This window comes from Brassica napus, chromosome A10 (genome assembly GCF_020379485.1).
Source record: "Brassica napus cultivar Da-Ae chromosome A10, Da-Ae, whole genome shotgun sequence".
Taxonomy (NCBI): domain Eukaryota; kingdom Viridiplantae; phylum Streptophyta; class Magnoliopsida; order Brassicales; family Brassicaceae; genus Brassica; species Brassica napus.
The window spans coordinates 1,015,362-1,033,782 of NC_063443.1; the positions used below are offsets into that span (position 1 = coordinate 1,015,362).

General features: G+C 36.8%; 3 protein-coding genes and 1 long non-coding RNA gene across 5 annotated transcripts; 1 reads left to right on the forward strand and 3 right to left on the reverse strand.

The window, feature by feature from the left end:
- Positions 1–206: 206 nt before the first annotated feature.
- On the forward strand, positions 207–5,283 carry LOC106423076 (autophagy-related protein 18g-like). Its single transcript, XM_013863860.3, has 9 exons — positions 207–851; positions 1,216–1,677; positions 1,869–2,306; positions 2,564–2,809; positions 2,894–3,718; positions 3,805–3,956; positions 4,147–4,274; positions 4,381–4,884; positions 4,985–5,283. Exons 1-8 carry the CDS (start codon positions 672–674, stop codon positions 4,830–4,832), a joined length of 2,883 nt encoding a protein of 960 aa, XP_013719314.1. The 5' UTR covers positions 207–671; the 3' UTR covers positions 4,833–4,884; positions 4,985–5,283.
- LOC106422941 (omega-hydroxypalmitate O-feruloyl transferase-like) lies at positions 5,263–6,735 on the reverse strand. Its single transcript, XM_013863731.3, has one exon. The coding sequence runs from the start codon at positions 6,712–6,714 to the stop codon at positions 5,323–5,325; it is 1,392 nt and encodes a 463-aa protein (XP_013719185.2). The 5' UTR covers positions 6,715–6,735; the 3' UTR covers positions 5,263–5,322.
- Positions 6,736–6,935: 200 nt separating this feature from the next.
- On the reverse strand, positions 6,936–10,970 carry LOC106422942 (1-aminocyclopropane-1-carboxylate oxidase homolog 5-like). The gene is made up of 4 exons (XM_013863733.3): positions 10,780–10,970; positions 8,109–8,512; positions 7,385–7,706; positions 6,936–7,310 (listed from the first exon to the last, which is right to left on the reverse strand). The coding sequence occupies exons 1-4, from the start codon at positions 10,885–10,887 to the stop codon at positions 7,059–7,061; spliced, it is 1,086 nt and encodes a 361-aa protein (XP_013719187.2). The 5' UTR covers positions 10,888–10,970; the 3' UTR covers positions 6,936–7,058.
- A 3,971-nt stretch (positions 10,971–14,941) lies between these two features.
- Positions 14,942–17,802, reverse strand: LOC111207677. 2 transcript variants are annotated; one of them, XR_007317320.1, is made up of 2 exons: positions 15,842–17,802; positions 14,942–15,181 (listed from the first exon to the last, which is right to left on the reverse strand). It is a non-coding gene; the product is annotated as an uncharacterized LOC111207677 (long non-coding RNA). The 2 variants fall into 2 exon arrangements; XR_007317321.1 differs by having other exon boundaries at positions 14,942–15,537.
- Between the last annotated feature and the right edge of the window lie 619 nt (positions 17,803–18,421).

An 18,421-nucleotide genomic window follows, 5' to 3' on the forward strand; every position in this document is an offset into this window, starting at 1 on the left:
TTTGGTGGCGATAGACTCTGCGAATTCTTTCTTGTAAGGTGAGATAAACTAATATTTTCTAATTTAAATAAGGTCCAAAAATAGTTTTCGCTAAGGAAGATCGTTATTAAATTGAGAGAAAATGAAAATTTGAAGGTCGGGCCGTATGTTATTGAACAATATTATAAAGTAATAATTAAAAGACTTAATGAACCATGACGATTATTATCCAAATAATTTAAAATTAAATGATAACGCACACAGTCTGTAAAAAAAAAAAGAAGAAGAAAATGGCGGAAAAAACGACTTGGTGAAAATCGCTTTCTCTCGGTCGAGAAAACGAAAGGCTTAATATAAGAGAAGTAGACGAGAAGACAATTTTTCTTTGAGAGAGAGAGAGAGAGAGGTGTTGTTGATAAACGTTTGCTAGCTTTCGATTGAAGTCAAACACTACTTAAAGCTTTTCCCATCGATAAATCAATAGAGAGAGATCGATCGGATAGAACCGTCGGATGTTACATCTGTTCGTCGGTGATTATCGGCGGAAGCCCTCCGTGGTAGAGTCTGGGGTTCTGGTGGACGGTGATGACGGTGGCGGTGGATGATCGAAGCAGTTTTTAATTTATTTGTTAGTTGGTTGTGAGAGTTTGTTGGTTTGTTATATAGGGTAGTTAGTTGGGGTTTTTGAGAAGATGATGAAGAAAGGGAAAGGGAAGAATACTAGTAGTGGCTTGTTACCTTCTTCCTTTAAGATCATTTCTTCTTGCCTTAAAACTGTATCCGCCAACGCCACCAACGTTGCCTCCTCCGTTCGTTCCGCCGGAGCTTCCGTCGCCGCTTCTATCTCCCCTGCAGAAGATGACAAGGATCAGGTCTCTTCATCTTGCTATTTTGTTGCTATTTTGTTATATCGTTTAAAAGCTTTGACGAGTTTGGGATTGACTACGTAGGCTTAGTAACAATCTGCAACTGCTTCTTTTCTCTTCTCATCTGATTTTGTCAGTTACGGTTGGTTTTAAATTAGGGTTGAAACTCTGTGAAATTGGGGCTTGCAATATTTTTCAATTAGATACATGGATGGATGGATATGATTATATCTGATTTAATCTGCTTTGTTCTTTATCTGCATCTCTCACTTAGCTTGTGTTGAATGCTTCGCATGCTAATCTAACTTTATTCTGGTAGTTAGTATCTTTGGTAATTTCATAAACATCTGAACTTTGCTTTCATGAGCAGGTGACATGGGCTGGCTTTGGCATTCTCGAGCTGAGTCAACATATCACAAGACATGTTCTCTTACTCGGCTATCAGAATGGCTTTCAAGTCTTTGATGTTGAGGATGCCTCTAATTTTAATGAACTTGTCTCGAAACGCGGCGGCCCAGTTTCGTTCTTACAGATGCAGCCATTACCTGCTAGGTCTGGTGATCATGAGGGTTTTGGGAACTCGCATCCGCTTTTGCTGGTTGTTGCTGGGGATGACACAACTGGCACGGGTTCGGGTCAAAGCTTTTCGCATAATGGTTCATTAGCGAGGGACGGTAGAGTTGACTTTTCCGCAGATGCCACTAGTTATCCGACCACTGTTCGCTTTTACTCCCTCAGGTCTCACAGCTATGTATATGTTCTGAGATTTCGGTCATCTGTTTGCATGATTAGATGCAGCTCCCGAGTAGTAGCTGTTGGCCTTGCAACTCAAGTGAGTATCAGTAAGCTTTGAGATGTTATGATTCTTGTGCAAAAAAATTCTTTAGTACCAGTAGTATTTCGTCTTGAGACAAAGCTAACCTTGCTTGCACCTATAGGCCAAGTATAAATTTATACATGAGTGTAAAAGATTTATATTTTTCCTCAGACCATACACTGATGGTTTCTATTTGGTTTATGCAGATATATTGCTTTGACGCACTTACTCTGGAAAATAAGTTCAGTGTTCTCACTTATCCTGTTCCTCAGCCAGTGAGACAAGGGACAACTAGGGTTAATGTTGGCTATGGTCCGATGGCTGTTGGTCCAAGGTGGCTTGCATATGCTTCCAACAGTTCCATAACCATGAAAACAGGGCGTCTAAGCCCACAGAGCTTTGTTTCTTCACCCAGCGTCAGTCCAAGTAGAGCGACTGGTGGAAGTAGCGTGATGGCCCGTTATGCGATGGAGTCTAGTAAGCAGTTAGCCAATGGACTACTCAACTTGGGGGACATGGGATATAAAACATTGTCAAAATACTACCAAGAAATGCTCCCTGATGGATCTAATTCTCCAGCGTCGCCAAATTCAGTCTGGAAAGTTGGTGGGGGTGCTGGATTGGATGCAGAGAATGCTGGAATGGTTAGTTATATTCTGAATTTGAACATCGTGAGCAATTCTTAGGTCACACTATTCCTTTCCACTAGAGTCGTGTAGCAGTCATTACTCACCGTGACAGAGATACTTCAAAGTTCAGAGTTTCCATATGGTTTCTTTCTAGGGTTCCTGACTCAAAGATCTTAATCAATAGTCACTTGCTTCAAGCTTTGTTCCCTCGCTTAGTGTTTTGGATTAGTTTATTGCCAGACTGTGACACATTTTGAATGCTCGTTTAACAGGTTGCTGTCAAAGATCTTGTTTCCGGAGCTGTAGTATCACAGTTCAAGGCTCATACGAGTCCTGTCTCAGCCCTTTGTTTTGACCCTAGTGGAACCCTATTGGTTACTGCTTCTGTGTGTGGGAACAATATCAATGTCTTTCAGATAATGCCATCTCGTTCACATAGTGCACCTGGTGACCTAAGTTATGAGTGCGACACTTCTCATGTGCATCTCTTCAAGCTGCATAGAGGGATCACTTCGGCTGTAAGTATACCTTTAAGTTGACATATATCCATTCTTTTTAATATGCGGTTTTCTTGATTGGAAAATTTATACCCCTTTTAACAGATTGTCCAGGACATTTGCTTTAGTCGGCACAGTCAGTGGGTGGCTATTATTTCATCCAAGGGTACTTGCCACATTTTCGTTTTAAACCCCTCTGGCAGCGATGTTGGGCTGCTACCTTTAAATTATGAGGGTGAAGAACCTGCCCGACTTTCAGCTTCAACTTTTCCATGGTGGAATACTCAGACTTTGGCAATTAATCATCCGTCTTCATCGCCACCACAAGCTGTAGCCCTTTCTGTAGTGAGCAGAATAAAATACAGCAGTTTTGGGTGGCTTAACACAGTAAGCAATGCTGCCACTGCTGCAACTGGAAAAGTTTTTGTACCATCGGGTGCCGTGGCTGCTGTTTTTCACAAGTCTGTTACATATGACCTTCAACAGAACTCGCGAACTAACTCATTGGAGCATATTTTAGTATATACTCCATCAGGCCATGTGGTGCAGCATGAACTTCTGCCATCTGTTTCCACAGAATCGCCTGAAAGTGGTTCGAGAGTGCACAGAGCATCACATGCTCAAGTTCAGGAGGATGAATTGAGGGTCAAAGTTGAGCCTATCCAGTGGTGGGATGTATGCAGAAGGTCTGACTGGCTGGAAACAGAGGAACGACTTCCCAAAAGTATCACTGAAAAGCAATACCATTTGGATACAGGGTCGATTAACTTGCCAATCCATGAGGATGCATGTCTTTCCGTTGACATAAATGTCAACTTTGGTGAACATAAAACTAGTTCTGAGAAGGCCCCTGAAAGATCCCACTGCTATCTTTCTAACTTTGAAGTAAAGGTTACCTCAGGGATACTACCAGTGTGGCAAAATTCTAAGGTATTTTTTTTGTCAAAATTTCTCTTTCTTGCTTATAGCTGTACTTATCTCTTGATTTTTATTTTGCTTTCTTGATGTGGTGTTAGATCTCTTTTCACGTGATGGACTCTCCAAAAGATAATACTGGTGGAGAGTTTGAGATAGAAATCGTCCCAGCCCATGAACTTGAAATAAAACAGAAAAAACTCATGCCAGTTTTTGATCATTTCCACAGCACCAAAGCTACGCCGGAGGAGAGGTAATCCCATAAGCTGGACAACTATTTACTGTCTTCTTGTACTATCCATTTCTTAGACGAAAGTTTCTAGGTGGACAAGAAATCTCACGTGCTTTACTCACACAGCCTATGTATTCTCTTTTCCAAGTTTCCTGTTTTATGTTCCCTGATGCATATCTTAATGCTTTGAATCATGGAATGTCTGACATAGGTTTTCCCTGAAATGTTATCACGCATCGGCATTGGGATCTTACCAAGCCAATGGAAAGATTTGCCAAGATATAATCAACTGTCACTCGAAGCCAGGATCAGTAGAGTCTGCTGGAAGTTCTGAAGAGAGTAAGTCAATTTTCCTTTCCCTAGTTATCATTTATGAGTTTGTTCATCACCTCGTCGATATCCTTTCAAGTTATGTGAAAGTAACCAGTTGGTTTAATTGTAATAGGTTCATCAAAACGGATGGATAATTTCCATGATTCGGATCACATGAACAACTCATTCAAGTCTTCTTTAAACCTTTACCCAACAACAAATGGGTTCTACAAGGAAATAGAGAAGGAGAACACAAATGGGTTTGTTGAGACACTTGTAACAGCCGAACTCTACACGGTAGAAGATACCCGGATGGAGAATCACATCACAAATGGCTTCACCACACAACCTGTACACACCGATAATTCAGTCAATGAACAGATGCTCTCTCCAGGAAAATCTTCTATGAACTTTGGTTTTGCTTTGCTTGAAGAACACTGTAAACCAGTAGCAGATCCAAAAGAAGAACACTTGAAGAAGTCAGATGAAGGTACTAATGGTCATCATATAAACGTCAACAACAATACAGAGAAACCACAAGGAGATGAGATGGTATGTGGTATGGTCTCCTTTGTAGGCGATTGAATCTCATGGTACCACACTCAAAAGCCTCGGGTCTATGTATAAAATATCTATGGTGAATCCGCTTTTCACAACCTTTATGCTATTATGTATTATCTAAGAAAACAGTTGAGAGAGACTAACCTATCTTCCTAATTTTTTGTTGGTTTGAACAGGCAAATAGCTGTCAAAAGTCCCGAAGGCGTTCTGAAGTTTGTAAACGTGTAAAGATCATCATCACTGGCCTTGAACTAATTTTTGTACAGTTGGATCCAGGTAAAGATCATCAAACACCTTGGCCTTGAACTTCACCAGTCGTCCTTTTATTTGTGTGTGGGTTTCGTTTCTCATGGTGATTTCTTCTGTGACTTGTTTCTCGAGTATTTTACAGTTGTCGGAATAAAAATCAACTGCTGTTACTGCAAGAACTGAATACTGAAATCATGTGATAATATATGTGAATGGTGTTTTATTATGGCTTCCTTTTTTTATTATTATCGCATCATTGGCTTTATCAATCATTTAAAGATAGAAGCCGAGTGAACTTATGAACAGCAGAAGGAGGCAAACAAAGGCAAACCACCATGCTCTGATCACCACCAGACTCGACTCCTCCTTGAGGTAACAATACACAAACCTGTGGCGTAGGTCTCAAGTCTATCGGCCCTGCGTAAACCGGTTTACCCCATCCAAAATCTGCAGTCTCATACATCTCAAACCGTGTCCATTGCGTTATCATTAGCTTCCCTCCGAACTCTAATCTCTTTGGCCGTTTCACCTCCACGTAGTCCACCATAGAACGCAAGTAATCCTCTGTTACCCTAACCCTCGCCTCTTGAACCAACCTCGTTGTCTTGGAAAGTGTATCGTTCATAACATTGTTGACACTGCTCGTAGCGCAAGCCAAACACACCACGTTGCCGTAGAACCCTTCTCTCAGTTTGAGAGCTTCGAGTCTTGTTCTTACGTTGACCGAAAACGTGAGCCTGAGATTGTATTCTAATGGCTTCACATCAAGTGCTTTGACCCATGATTTCCATATATGTGCAGCCATTGCATCAAATGAGCTGCACATTAAGCTTGAGTCTTGTCCTTGAGCAATGCTTTTGACCCGACACTGAAACTCCTTGTTTATCCTGTAACATTTCTGCAACGGCTTCGTTTCCCACAGAGAGTTCGTCAGATTTGATCTTTCTTCAACCGCAAGGTACTCATCATGTGTGTACTTCACCATTGGAGGATTCCTTGGTTTGAAGACTTCTCTATCCCAAACCGGCTCAGGGTCTGCAATCAGTCTCCCGTTTTTAGCAGTAGCAGCCCACGAGGCAAGAAACTGCATAGCTCCAAAACCATCGCAAATGCAATGGCAGAGTCTAATCCCAAGGCTAAACCCACCACATGTGAAGAACGTTACTTGAACTATAAGTAACGGCATCTCAAGTATTTTGTAAGCTTCTTCTTTAGGATAATGAAAGATTAACGGTAGCCAAGCTGGATTTGGCACTGTGAGATCTCCAAGATAATCTAAGCCCATTGAAGAACTCGCTGACACCATCAACGCACCTTGCTCTGCGCCGAAGAAGACTTCTAGCTTCCCATTTTCAACTTCTCTTAACCTACCGGAGAGTGGATAGTACAGAACTAAAACCTCAGCAAGAGCATCTTGAAGCCGTTTAAGTACCAAAGATTCTCTGTTTTTGGTTTGGTCATTGCTAGATCGGTAGAAATAAACGGAGGGAGTGAGGACACGCGCTCCGACCGTATCATCAAGGTTTGATAGATAGAGACTATGGCGAGGAGACTGATCTGCAGGTGTTGGACTTGATGGATGTACAAGAAACTTGCTGTTGATGGTGACTGGGATATGGAGATGAGAGAACTTAAGTTCTTGGATACAAGAGTCCATTTTTGATAAATTAAACGAGATAGTTTCAATCTTTTTTGTTTTGTTTTGTTTTGATCTTTACACCAATACGGTACCCCCATATTGAAGAAGAAGGGACGAATTTGTAGAGAGAATTCAATTAGCTAAACCGGTTTTTGGTTTAGGTGAGAGATAGGTTGCAGGTGTTGTTCTTGCATAGTAAACTGGTTATTTATTTGTTGTATCATCCAACAAGCATGAGATGAAAAACAAGTTGTGCATGATTATTATTATTATGTCGTACAAATGACACAGTGTAACGACAAATACTGAATAGTGCGACAAAACATGAGTTTGTCAAAGAAGATACTGATTCACAACATGTCTTAGATCCTAAAGTGATGTAACGCAGGAGTACTGATCGTTTTTGACCTGAAGATATCTGCGAACTCGTTGATGGTTAATTCCCTGTACTTGGCAGGGTTTTCTTCAGACAGAAGCTCTTTGATGGGCCCGTAGACATGAGGATTCGCCTTCATAAACGTGCTGAAGAAACATGGCGCTGAAATACGCGGTTCAGTAGATCCATTCGCTACCACTCTATGCTCAGCGCTTATGAACTTGTCATTGGTTATAAGCTGCACATAGTATATTTAAAAAAGATCAAACCATAGATGAAATGAAGCCAGACCTCACAAGTTTTCTTCCAAACCTGGAGAAGATCTCCAATGTTAACGACAAGAGCTCCAGGGACAGGAGGGACATCAATCCAGGTTTGGTCACGGAGAACTTGAAGCCCTCCAATGTTGTCCTGAAGTAGAACGGTGAGAAACGAAAAATCGGTGTGCTTGCTTAAGCCTAAAGTTAGGTTAGGCTGAGGGCAAGGTGGGTAGTATTGGCAAAACATCACTTGAGACTTGGCGCAATCAATGTCCTTGAGGTGATTTGAGTTTAACCCTAAAGCCTCTGACAGAAGCTCAAAGAGCAGTTCACCTAAAGCTTTCATGTGTTTTGAGAACTCCATCATAATCTCCCTGCCACATCAAAACAACTATCCATGCTAAGCTTCAACTTTAGTATATATCATTCCCTAGATAGCTAGCCATTATCAAAAGACATGCATGGTTATAAGATTTTCATAAGTCTATTTGTTTTCCGGTCTGACTATCCATGTTACCTCAAGTTTAAATAATATAATAGACTTTTGCTGTAAAAAAAATCAAAAAACATGTATAATCATGGTTGGTTTTTGGCAGAGTCCGATGCAACATTGGTAGTGAGTCCCAATATTTTAGTAAGAAGCAATATATATATATATAGACATGGCTTCTAATTTTTTGTTATAAAAAACTTATTAAAATTCTAACTTTTAAAATTTCAGGACCGATCATATGGACTTTGATATTTATGCTTAGTAATCAATCATATTGGCTTACCCACAAACCGCAGGCAAATCCTCTAGTCTAGGAGGATCAGGGGCCGTATAACAACCCACAGTGTCTCTCCAACTTGCACCCTGAGAAGTGTAGAGATCAAAGTTACTTGCGTAATAAGTGTCGCTACTGAAATCACGAGTGTAGAACCGTTTCTTAGCTTCCGAGTCTTGCTCATGAAACGCACGGATCCCTTGGAGCATCCTCTCCAACACCTCGAGTTGTATCCCGTGGTTGATCACCTGGAAGAATCCCCATTTCTCAGATGCTTCTCCGATCTTCTCAACCACGCTCCTTCTCCGCATGTCTTGTTTCTTGGAACACAAGCTTCCTCCGTTAAGATCGACAGTAGGGATAGTTAGCTGCGAAGGTGGTGGTTTCAGGCTTGTTAAAGCAGAGAGAGGTGCCACTACAAGAAAACAGCGGTATTCTGACGGACGTTCCGACGGAAAATGAATTCCTCGGAATATACCGAGGAATTTCCGAGGCAATTCCGAGGAAACACAAAATTTGGCTTCCTCGGAATTTCCTCGGAATATTCCGACGGAATTCCGAGAAAAATTCATCTCGTCGGAATATTCCGACGGAATACCGAGGAAACAAGTATTCCTCGGAAAAAACCGATGAATTCCGAGGAAATATTATAGACGTTAGAGAGCCGTTGGAGAGCCGTTGGGGGATTTTAAAAATTCCGAGGAAATTCCGACGAACTAGCCGTTTGCATCGGAATTCCGTCGGAATTTCCTCGGACCGTCGGCAAGATTTCATCTATAAATACAAGCACCCCTCTTCCTCTTCATTCACTCCATATCTTCATCCTCCCTCTCACTTTTTTTACACACGAATTTGATTCATAAAAAACATGTCTTCTTCAAATTATTTTCGTTCTTGGATCGATCGACCTCATTTGGATCCGAACACGAGATTGCTTACGGAAGAATACCAACAAGGTATAACCGAATTCATGGGGTTAGTTCACCGACAACCGGAAGCAAAAACAGGTATGTTAAGATGTCCTTGCTCTAATTGTAAAAATAAAAAAGTTATTAAACAATGGGATGTTTGGACTCATCTATATTTGAGTGGGTTTACACGAAGTTACAAAATTTGGTATCATCATGGAGAAACTGATTATGAACATGGTAGTACTAGCGAACCTCAGCCAGCGGTTAAATTAGAAGATCCAATTAGAACGGATGTAGATTACGGTGTAGGTACTGAGCAGATGGTAAATGATCATTTTAGAGGGGAAGATTTACCCAATGCCGAAGCTAGGAGATTTTATGATATGTTGGATGCTGGAAAGCAACCATTGTACGAAGGTTGCAGAGATGGTCATTCAGCTTTATCATCTGCTACAAGATTGATGGGCATTAAGACGGATTATAATTTGGCTGAAGACTGTGTGGATGCGATTGCTGATTATGTAAAAGGTATTCTACCCGAAGATAATGTAGCTACTGGCTCATACTACGAGGTTCAGAAACTCGTAGCTGGTCTTGGTTTATCGTATCAGGTAATAGATGTATGCAGAGACAACTGCATGATCTATTGGAGGGCGGATGAACAGCGGGTTTCATGCAAATTTTGTGGGAAGCCTCGTTATAAAGATACGAGTGGAAGAGTTCCAATACCATATAAAAGGATGTGGTATTTGCCTTTGACGGAAAGGTTGCAGAGGCTGTATCTGTCTGAACGCACAGCGCAACCAATGAGATGGCATGCGGAGCACTCAACAGATGGTGAGATCAGACATCCTTCAGATGCAAAAGCGTGGAAGCATTTCCAATCAAAGTATCCCGACTTTGCGTATGAGAGAAGAAATGTCTACCTTGGATTATGTACTGATGGTTTCAGCCCGTTTGGCAAGAGTGGAAGACAGTATTCTCTATGGCCAGTCATTCTTACACCATACAACCTACCCCCAAACTTGTGCTTGCGACGAGAGTTTTTGTTTCTCTCGATTCTCGTTCCCGGACCAGAGCATCTCAACGAGCAGATGATGGAGATGATGAAGAGGATGTACCCGAACGAGGTGTTCCCGAACATCCAAGACCCGTAGTTTTTTTTTTTTTACCAAAAACTCTGAATGTTTTATTTAACTTTGAATATTATCTACTATGTTTTATTTAATGTTTTATTCAATTTTAATTTTAATTTTAAATTTTTAAATTCAAATTTAAAAAATTTAATTTTTTTTTTAAAAAATAAATTTTTTCGAAATTCCGAGGGAATGGAGTTCCTCGGAAAATTCCGAGGAACTTTCTTCCCTCGGAAAATTCCGAGGAACATATTTCCCTCGGAATTTTCCGAGGGAATGAAGTTCCTCGGAAAATTCCGAGGGAGTTTTGTCCCTCGGAATTTTCCGAGGAACTCCATTCCCTCGGAAAATTCCGAGGAATATTTTGTCGAAACTTCCGAGGATTGGACCATCGGAATTCCATCGGTATATTCCGAGGAACCTTCCGACGAACATATGTTTCTCGTAGTTTCCTCGGAATTTTGTTTCCTCGGTATTCCGTCGGAAATTTCCGACGGAATTCCGAGGAAGTATGAATTTCCGAGGAGATATTTTCGAGGATTTTTTTCGTCGGTATGTCGTCGGAATAGCGTTATTCCGACGACATACCGACGATTTTTTCCCTCAGTATCCCGATGTTTTCTTGTAGTGTGCATGGAACATGGCAGGAATCTCTGTGATTCCTGAATCCGCAAGACCTTTCACTCCGGCTTTGGTCTGGTCGAAAGCTTTTGCTTGAATACAACGATCAGCTAACTCCATTGCTTTTTTTTTTGGTTATGCTTCCTCCTTTCCTTTGCGATAATATTATGCAAATATTTTCCTCTTGCTATGATTTTTATTTATTATTATTATTCTTAAAGATCCAAGTAGTAAAATGGTCTTTTCCTACCAGTGTACGGTCCAGATCCAGAGTGTAATAAGTGCAAGTTGCACTAACCACATGCATGCATGTTTTTATGAACAATTTTTTTGTGCTCCGATTTTTCTTATTCACATATTAATAAGCTGAATATTTATTAGATTTCAACTCGCATTACCACCCAACGACCTCTCCTCCATCATACTATAATTACGTTTGATTTCAAATAGAGGCAAATATATCATTCCTCTATTTAATAGAGGCAAATAACTATTTAATTGCATTCCTCTATTTATAGAGACAAATATAGCATTGAAGAACACATTGGAACAAAAACACTATCTCTATTTTTTTTTTTATTTTAGAGATTTCTATTATAGAAATGGGTTGGAGATGGTTTTAGTGTCAAGATATCTTTGGTTAGGTGAGCTTTTCTCACTACTACCAAGATCACCGTGAAACAACTCCCAAGATATATATGTCATTAGCTATATCATATAAATATACAGTCCTAGCCAAAACTAACTGACCCTACTGTTCAGACTCAGTCAGAGCCCGTTTTGGTGGATGCGCAATCAGACCAGGCCAGCCTCATCATTTAGTTTTGCAACAAGATCCCTGAATTTTAGAAACATTCCCTAATTTAACACAAAATTAAAGTTGGATTTTTTTTGAACCCATTGTAAATGCACCTGTACCAAGAAACATGCCTGGGCCAGGTTAGCAGACATAAATATATCTACCAAGAAACAATCAAAACGTTTAACCATCATTGATATATATGATTAGTCACAAATTACTGGTGAGTTTAATCACAGACGTGTTTTGAAATGCAACATAATCCATGGGTTCCCAATGCTATGAACCAGGCTCTACTATTCCAGAAAAAAAGCTAAATCCGATGCTGTGAGCTGCCTCATAGGTGATATTTGCATATTTGTTTTAAAAAACTGAGCTTGAAAATAACCCCAGATGAAAACTATTTAGGTACACTACACTACTTGCATCTAGTTAGGACCTGCAGAAAACCTGCTGTATTATAGTAAGAAAAGAGGCGTGAGCTTTTAGCTTTTAGGATTTCTTCACTGCCCCAAAGTCATGTCGCTCACACTCTTTTCCAGTCACTTGTACGTAATATTAACATGTAGTAATCAATCGGAGTCAAAACAGTCTTTAGATAAATAATGACCAAATAGACTCACGGTTGGTTGATGTTGATTATAGAAGCAGTCCCTACTATAAAGTAGATGTGAAGGAAAAAAATTGAACCTTTCACTTCTTTTTTGTTCAAATCTTATCATGTCGTTCAAATAATTGAGAAATCTCATTTTGGAGAATAAGAAAAATCGAGAAACCTATAAGCTATATCACTCTCTCTATGGTTTATTACTTTATTAATTATAAAATTTTATGCAATTTCTTGGAGCTGGAGCCTGGAGGCATTATGAAACATGATATTACTGTTTGATATCGTATACATCAAAGAGGGTTTCTGAGTACGATTCAACAAACGAATCCCAAACTCATTTCAAACTTCGATACTTGACTTTCAATGTAATCTTATTGAATCTTTTTGTGAATATATAATATTTTGAAAGGAAACAAGGTACATGCCAAAGATGAGAGTGTAGTCTTATTCTTGATGTGGAGGTTTGATTAGGATAGGAACATGTACAGTAGAAACTCTATAAATTAATATTCGTTAAATTAATAAACACGATAAAATTAGTAAAAAAAATTGGTACTGAATTCTATCGGTTTAAAATATGACATAAATCGATAAAGTAATATGATAATATATTTTAAAAAACCATTAATAAATATATGATCCCAAAAAATCAGAAATTAATAATTTACATATAGACACAATGGAACCAATAAAACATTATATTATTTATTTCACTAGGGGTTGGCCCGCCCTACGGGCGGATGATGTTACATTAAAATTATGTTATGCTAAAAATGTATTTTAATTTTATAAAACATTAAAAATTAATTTTCTAATTAGATCATATATAATTCTAAGCATATATAATTTTCTAAGCATGACCACAAACCAAAAAAGCACAAAAACGAAAGCAAAATTTTAAAATTTTATTTTGAGTTTTTCTAAACTAAAATATAACAATAGTAGAACTATAATTATATGTAGAACTGGACAGAAAACCTGGATCCGGAAAACCGAACCGAACCCGATCCGAAAAAGTAATATCGAACCCGAACCAAAATTAACTAAATATCCGAACGGATTCAAAATTTTGATATTTAAAGAAACTAAAACCGAACCCGACCCGGTTTAAAGTATTTTGGGTACCCGAATGTACCTCGAATAGATTTAAATACATCCAAAATATATAAAATACTTTTAAGTTTTCCTAAATACTTGAAAATATACACAAATAATCAAAATTAAATGTCAAAAATAGCTAAAATATATTCAAAACACTACAAATACTTGAAAGACTATCCAAATATTCAAATCAAACCAATTTATATGTTAATTTTATGTACTTTGACATATGTTATTCAAATTTATATGTAACTAGGGTCGGCCCGCCCTACGGGCGGGATATACTTTATTTGTGATCTACATTATTATTTTGTATGATTTTGTGGTTTGTGTTTTAGGTTTGCATTTGCAATAGATGTGTATGATAATAATTTTTGTATGATAATGATTTTTGTCTTTTAAAAAAATTATAATATTCTATAATTGTATTAAAGATCCAATGCATCGATAGTTTGGTACATTACAACAAATAATAGTATTGAAAAGAAAAAACCTCAAAAAATAATATGGGTTAAGACATATTTGTATGGATTGAAGGGATTCCATTTAATTATATCAGATCAGAAAAGAGTTTACAGTCATAAAATCTAAAGACACATACACATAGAAGTTCTATATCACACAATGCATAGACATACAAAAACAAATGAAAGCTCTCAAAAAACTCTATATCATTGTTTTTATTCATTGTTTTTCCTCATTAGAAAGCAATACATTTTGTTGCTCACAACCCTAACCCATCTTCCTTGGAACCATCTCCATCTTCTCAGCGTGATAGATCAACTCCAAGAAGTGGCCAAGAAGATCATGAGGTGAGAGATGAGAAACATAATGGAGATGCTATCAAGAAGACACCTAGATGCCACACAACATGCTCCAATCATTCCTCCACAATTCCTAGGTGTTTTATTTTAATTTATAATAAATTTAAACTATCCAAAAGTATTATTAAATTATGAAATTATTTTATGAAAATTTAGCTAAAATATGATGTCTCGTTTTTTTCTTGAAAAAATTATGTTGTCAACTTTTCTTATAATTATGCATATTTTTTAAGAATATATAGATTCTGTTAAAAACTAAATTAAGCATTTAATGCACATAATTAAAACGAATATGTTTTATCAACAAATTTGGATTATAAAATGTGTGAAAATGAAAATATTAAAAAATAAGTTACATTTTTTTTAGAAAAAGGGAGAAGTGATCTTTAATATTTATATTGGTTCAGTATATCTCAATAATATTTGTTTTTTTTTGTTAAAAATCCGGCATTATAATCTCTATGCGGTTGCATATCAATCCTAATGCCTCTGATTTATTGATAAATTGTAATAACCATGCAAGACAACTTATTGCTTCTCCATCAAGATTTGTATAAGTCTTTTTGTTTTTCTTTAACCAAAGAAGCAGTTGTTTTGCACAATTCTATAATGAACCCAAAAAAAAAATGTTATCCTCTGCTCCGATTTTCTTGCTTTGGCAGGCGAAGGTTATTGTAAGACAATTGGTGAAATTTATAGCCACCTAAAATCTGCTTTCTCTTCAGTGGCTGGTGAACAACTTAAAAATTCAGAGTTAGTATAATCAAAATTATATGCTATAATCATACATTATTGTCTTAAGGTATTATACTTGCGTCTTGACTTTAGAAGCGAAGGAAATCAACCAAATGAATTCTACAGAGTATTAATTTATTAGTAGTTTACTGAAACTTCATCTTGAACCAAAAATATTAAAACATAAAACCACATAATACGCTGATAAAAAAAAACCACATAATGCAAAAGTTGTTCCAAACCACTCTGATGTTCAACTTGTTGTGTTGCATAAAAGTAGATCACATGTTAAGTAGGTCCATAGTTCTTAGCTTCTCGGACTTATATGTACCCAATCTTCCAAGCCTGAAATGTAACCGTGATTTAGAACCCATAAGTTTCAGAAAAAAATGATAATAATTAGAAAGTTCATCTAAGCATTTAGCCACAATTAACCAAAAAACTTCAGCCAAGAATCAAGTTTCAGCTAGTTAAGTAATTTTCTATCTTTCAATCTCTCTTATATCTACTTGGGTTATATGCTCTGCATAGATCCTGGTATAGAAATGTTAAGCTCTAGTCTCATTGGAGAGTCTGTATATCTGCGACATGCACGTATATGTACGACTGTGGAATGATTTCAGCGTGAGTTCAATCTAAGTTCAGCGTTTGAGTAGCATCTGCAGATTTGGTCATGGATGCCCACCGAGAGGAGATAGATGCTTCCATGAATGTTATTTTCACATGAAAAAAAGAAAAGAAAAAACAACAACAGAACTATACAATCAGATTCAAACCAGAACTATATATAAAACACTGATTGGTTTTGTTAATTTAGAAAATAGATAATCACACACAGAACCAAACTTTATAGTTTTGTTTTATTATTAATAGTTAGAAACTTCTTTAAGCATTTAAATCGATTTGCAACTAACATAAAGCTTCAGCTAAAGATTCAATTTTGGCTTATTCAAGCTCTGTGAGGAATTGCATCAAACACATAATAAACATTACTTGAGACCAAACCTTATAAAGAAGCTAGAAGGTGTTTAAATCTCGTCTTGGAGAAGGTTGGTACTCTTCATGAAATTATCAGCATGCTCCTTGTACTCTTTAAAGTCTTCATTTTCTGAATCAGAAACTCTTTAGGAAAGTTAGAACAAAAATATACAGACACACAGGCTTCAATCTAGCATGTATTGAGAAAATCAAGAATCAAATGGTTTATAATTTCTGGCGGCATACAACATTCATTCTGAAACAACAATAACAGAAGACAAAACAACATTCGTTCTTGGCATAAGGATCAACCGCAGCCCAAATCTGCTGCTCAGCGATCAGATCAGCGTTTGAGGCCGTCGTGAAACCTTCCCACGCCTTATGAATAGAAGATGAATGAAGAGAACACGATTTTCAGAAGAGAAATGCTGACATATTTATACCAAAAAGCTCACCGCCTTACCGACGCAATCCGTTTCATAAACCATGAGGAAGCTCAATCGTCAATGTTTTTAATGGGATTAAACACAGAATCCATACCGCAATCCGTTTCGAGACAGCAAGGAAACTCGATCGTCGCCGTCGCCGTCGCCGCCGAACAAACAGAAACGAAGAACAAACATGTTTTCACGTATACGGCAGATTAGGATTTGCGAGCAGTATTGCCTGGTTGGGCCGACAGCACACTCTGAATTAGGCCCAATAGCATAGACGGATACATTACGATCAAAAGCTCACGCCATAACAAACTTAAATGAAACGACGCGTTTTTATTCGGGGACAGGTGTCAGCACGACATCGCACGAATTAGTGACGTGTCCGCCTATGTGGACACCCCAGGAGTGAACCAAACACTCTTTTATATATATAGATATTCACAATAGAACCATCTGTATATTTTTTTAACAATTTAGTATATTTTGATATTATTTATTAAAATTTTATCTAAAACCACATTTAAATTCAAGCATATTTCATATACACCAAATGATATGACAGAAAAATAGAAAAGTCAAATTTCTAAAATTTAATTAATGTATACACGGTAAAATCAATGGTTTTCATATTTTATAGAGAATATGTATTCTAAAAAAATTTTAAAAAAATTTAAAATTTTTTTTTGTAAATTAATAACTCTATAAATTAATAAACACCAAAATTAAACTGTACTCTTTTTTTTTTTAACACAACTGTACTCTCTTTTAAATTTGCCAAAAAGAGGGCATTCCTACAAAGATTTTGTCATCAATACTTCGTCTTATTGCCTTTTTTGTTTATAATAGTGATTTCTCAGGCTCCGTTAAACCCTAATTTGAACAGTAAACTCCGACCTCGACAGCTCAATAGAGATGTAAATGTCATGTCATAACCACATCGTGGCAAGAGGATACAGAACAAGGCACTTAAAACAGTATGATAAGCAAAAAGGGTCCATTTTCTCGAAATCACATGTCTCTAACTTTATTGTGGTCCAAAATCAATTATCGGTTTTGTCAGTCGTCGCCACTTTCTTTTATTGATGCCTATATACGAACCACACCAGAAAAGATAGTCGATTATGTGATTGTTTTGATGATTATGATAAGACTAGATGATAACCGAGTGAGTTTTTATACTAATGCTTCTTTATTAAATAATTTTAATATTTTGCAACACTACGATCTTTATCGATTATAAAATGACAAATACAAAAGTTGATCTCTTAAATGTATCATCGTTGTTAAAGAGTTAACGTATTACATATTATTTTAATTATTTTTAAAACTTTATGTGCACAAAAAGAAATTAATTATTGTGGGCGATACAAATCACCAAAACCAAATATGCAATATCGATTGAATAATGACGAAATGGGATTGGGTTTTCTGTTCTCGATTTATTTACTATTGACTTTCTATAAGTAATTTCATTTTCTACCTCTATAAAATTGTGCTTTCGTTCTCATCTTTGTTGCATTAATATGAGTTTAGTTTATTTTTTTTTTTTTAACTTTTCTATAAATTTGGTGAATTACATAAGTGTGAATTTAAAAAGATGGACATCTGTAAAAATTAGTTCCACTCCAGATATAAATCTAAAAATCAAAATTTTGAAGAAAATCACCGGTAAACTATATTAACAGGTTAGTGTTCATGTCTAATATATCAAGCTATTATAGAATATAAGTGCAGAAGTGAAATATAAATGTCTATCTAGTATATATTCACCAGTTTGGTCTAAAAATCATCTAATTGTAGAACAACAGAACAAATTACTTATTTTATTAGCATAGACTTTTGAGATTTAGTTACTTAATAGTATACAAATAAAAATATATATAATACTTTACCATTCTAGTATATGTAAATTATATATAAACTAAGAACTGTTTGATTTATTAAATGATAAACCAGAAAACTTATAATAAATAGTTCAAATCTCTCATTCTTACAATTATAATAGTTAGATAGGATATTAAGGAGAAACAATATTAGACGAGTGATCAAATCTCTCATTCTTCGAACAAACTCAAAAGGAGGTGATTGGAATCTTGTCATGATATTTTATTAAAAGCTTTTCAAGAATAAAAATCAAGTATAAATTATTTAATCTGAATGAAATAATATA

Bases quoted from the DNA above. Each gene is read 5' to 3' on its own strand.
- LOC106423076 (XM_013863860.3), top strand. From the start codon at position 672: ATGATGAAGAAAGGGAAAGGGAAGAATACTAGTAGTGGCTTGTTACCT. The intron at 3,719-3,804 runs GTATTTTTTTTG...ATGTGGTGTTAG, and splicing joins CAGTGTGGCAAAATTCTAAG to ATCTCTTTTCACGTGATGGA. The intron at 3,957-4,146 runs GTAATCCCATAA...TGTCTGACATAG, and splicing joins AAAGCTACGCCGGAGGAGAG to GTTTTCCCTGAAATGTTATC.
- LOC106422941 (XM_013863731.3), bottom strand. From the start codon at position 6,714: ATGGACTCTTGTATCCAAGAACTTAAGTTCTCTCATCTCCATATCCCA.
- LOC106422942 (XM_013863733.3), bottom strand. From the start codon at position 10,887: ATGGAGTTAGCTGATCGTTGTATTCAAGCAAAAGCTTTCGACCAGACC. The intron at 8,513-10,779 runs GCACACTACAAG...TTTCTTGTAGTG, and splicing joins AGATTCCTGCCATGTTCCAT to GCACCTCTCTCTGCTTTAAC. The intron at 7,707-8,108 runs GTAAGCCAATAT...TTGATGTGGCAG, and splicing joins GATTTGCCTGCGGTTTGTGG to GGAGATTATGATGGAGTTCT.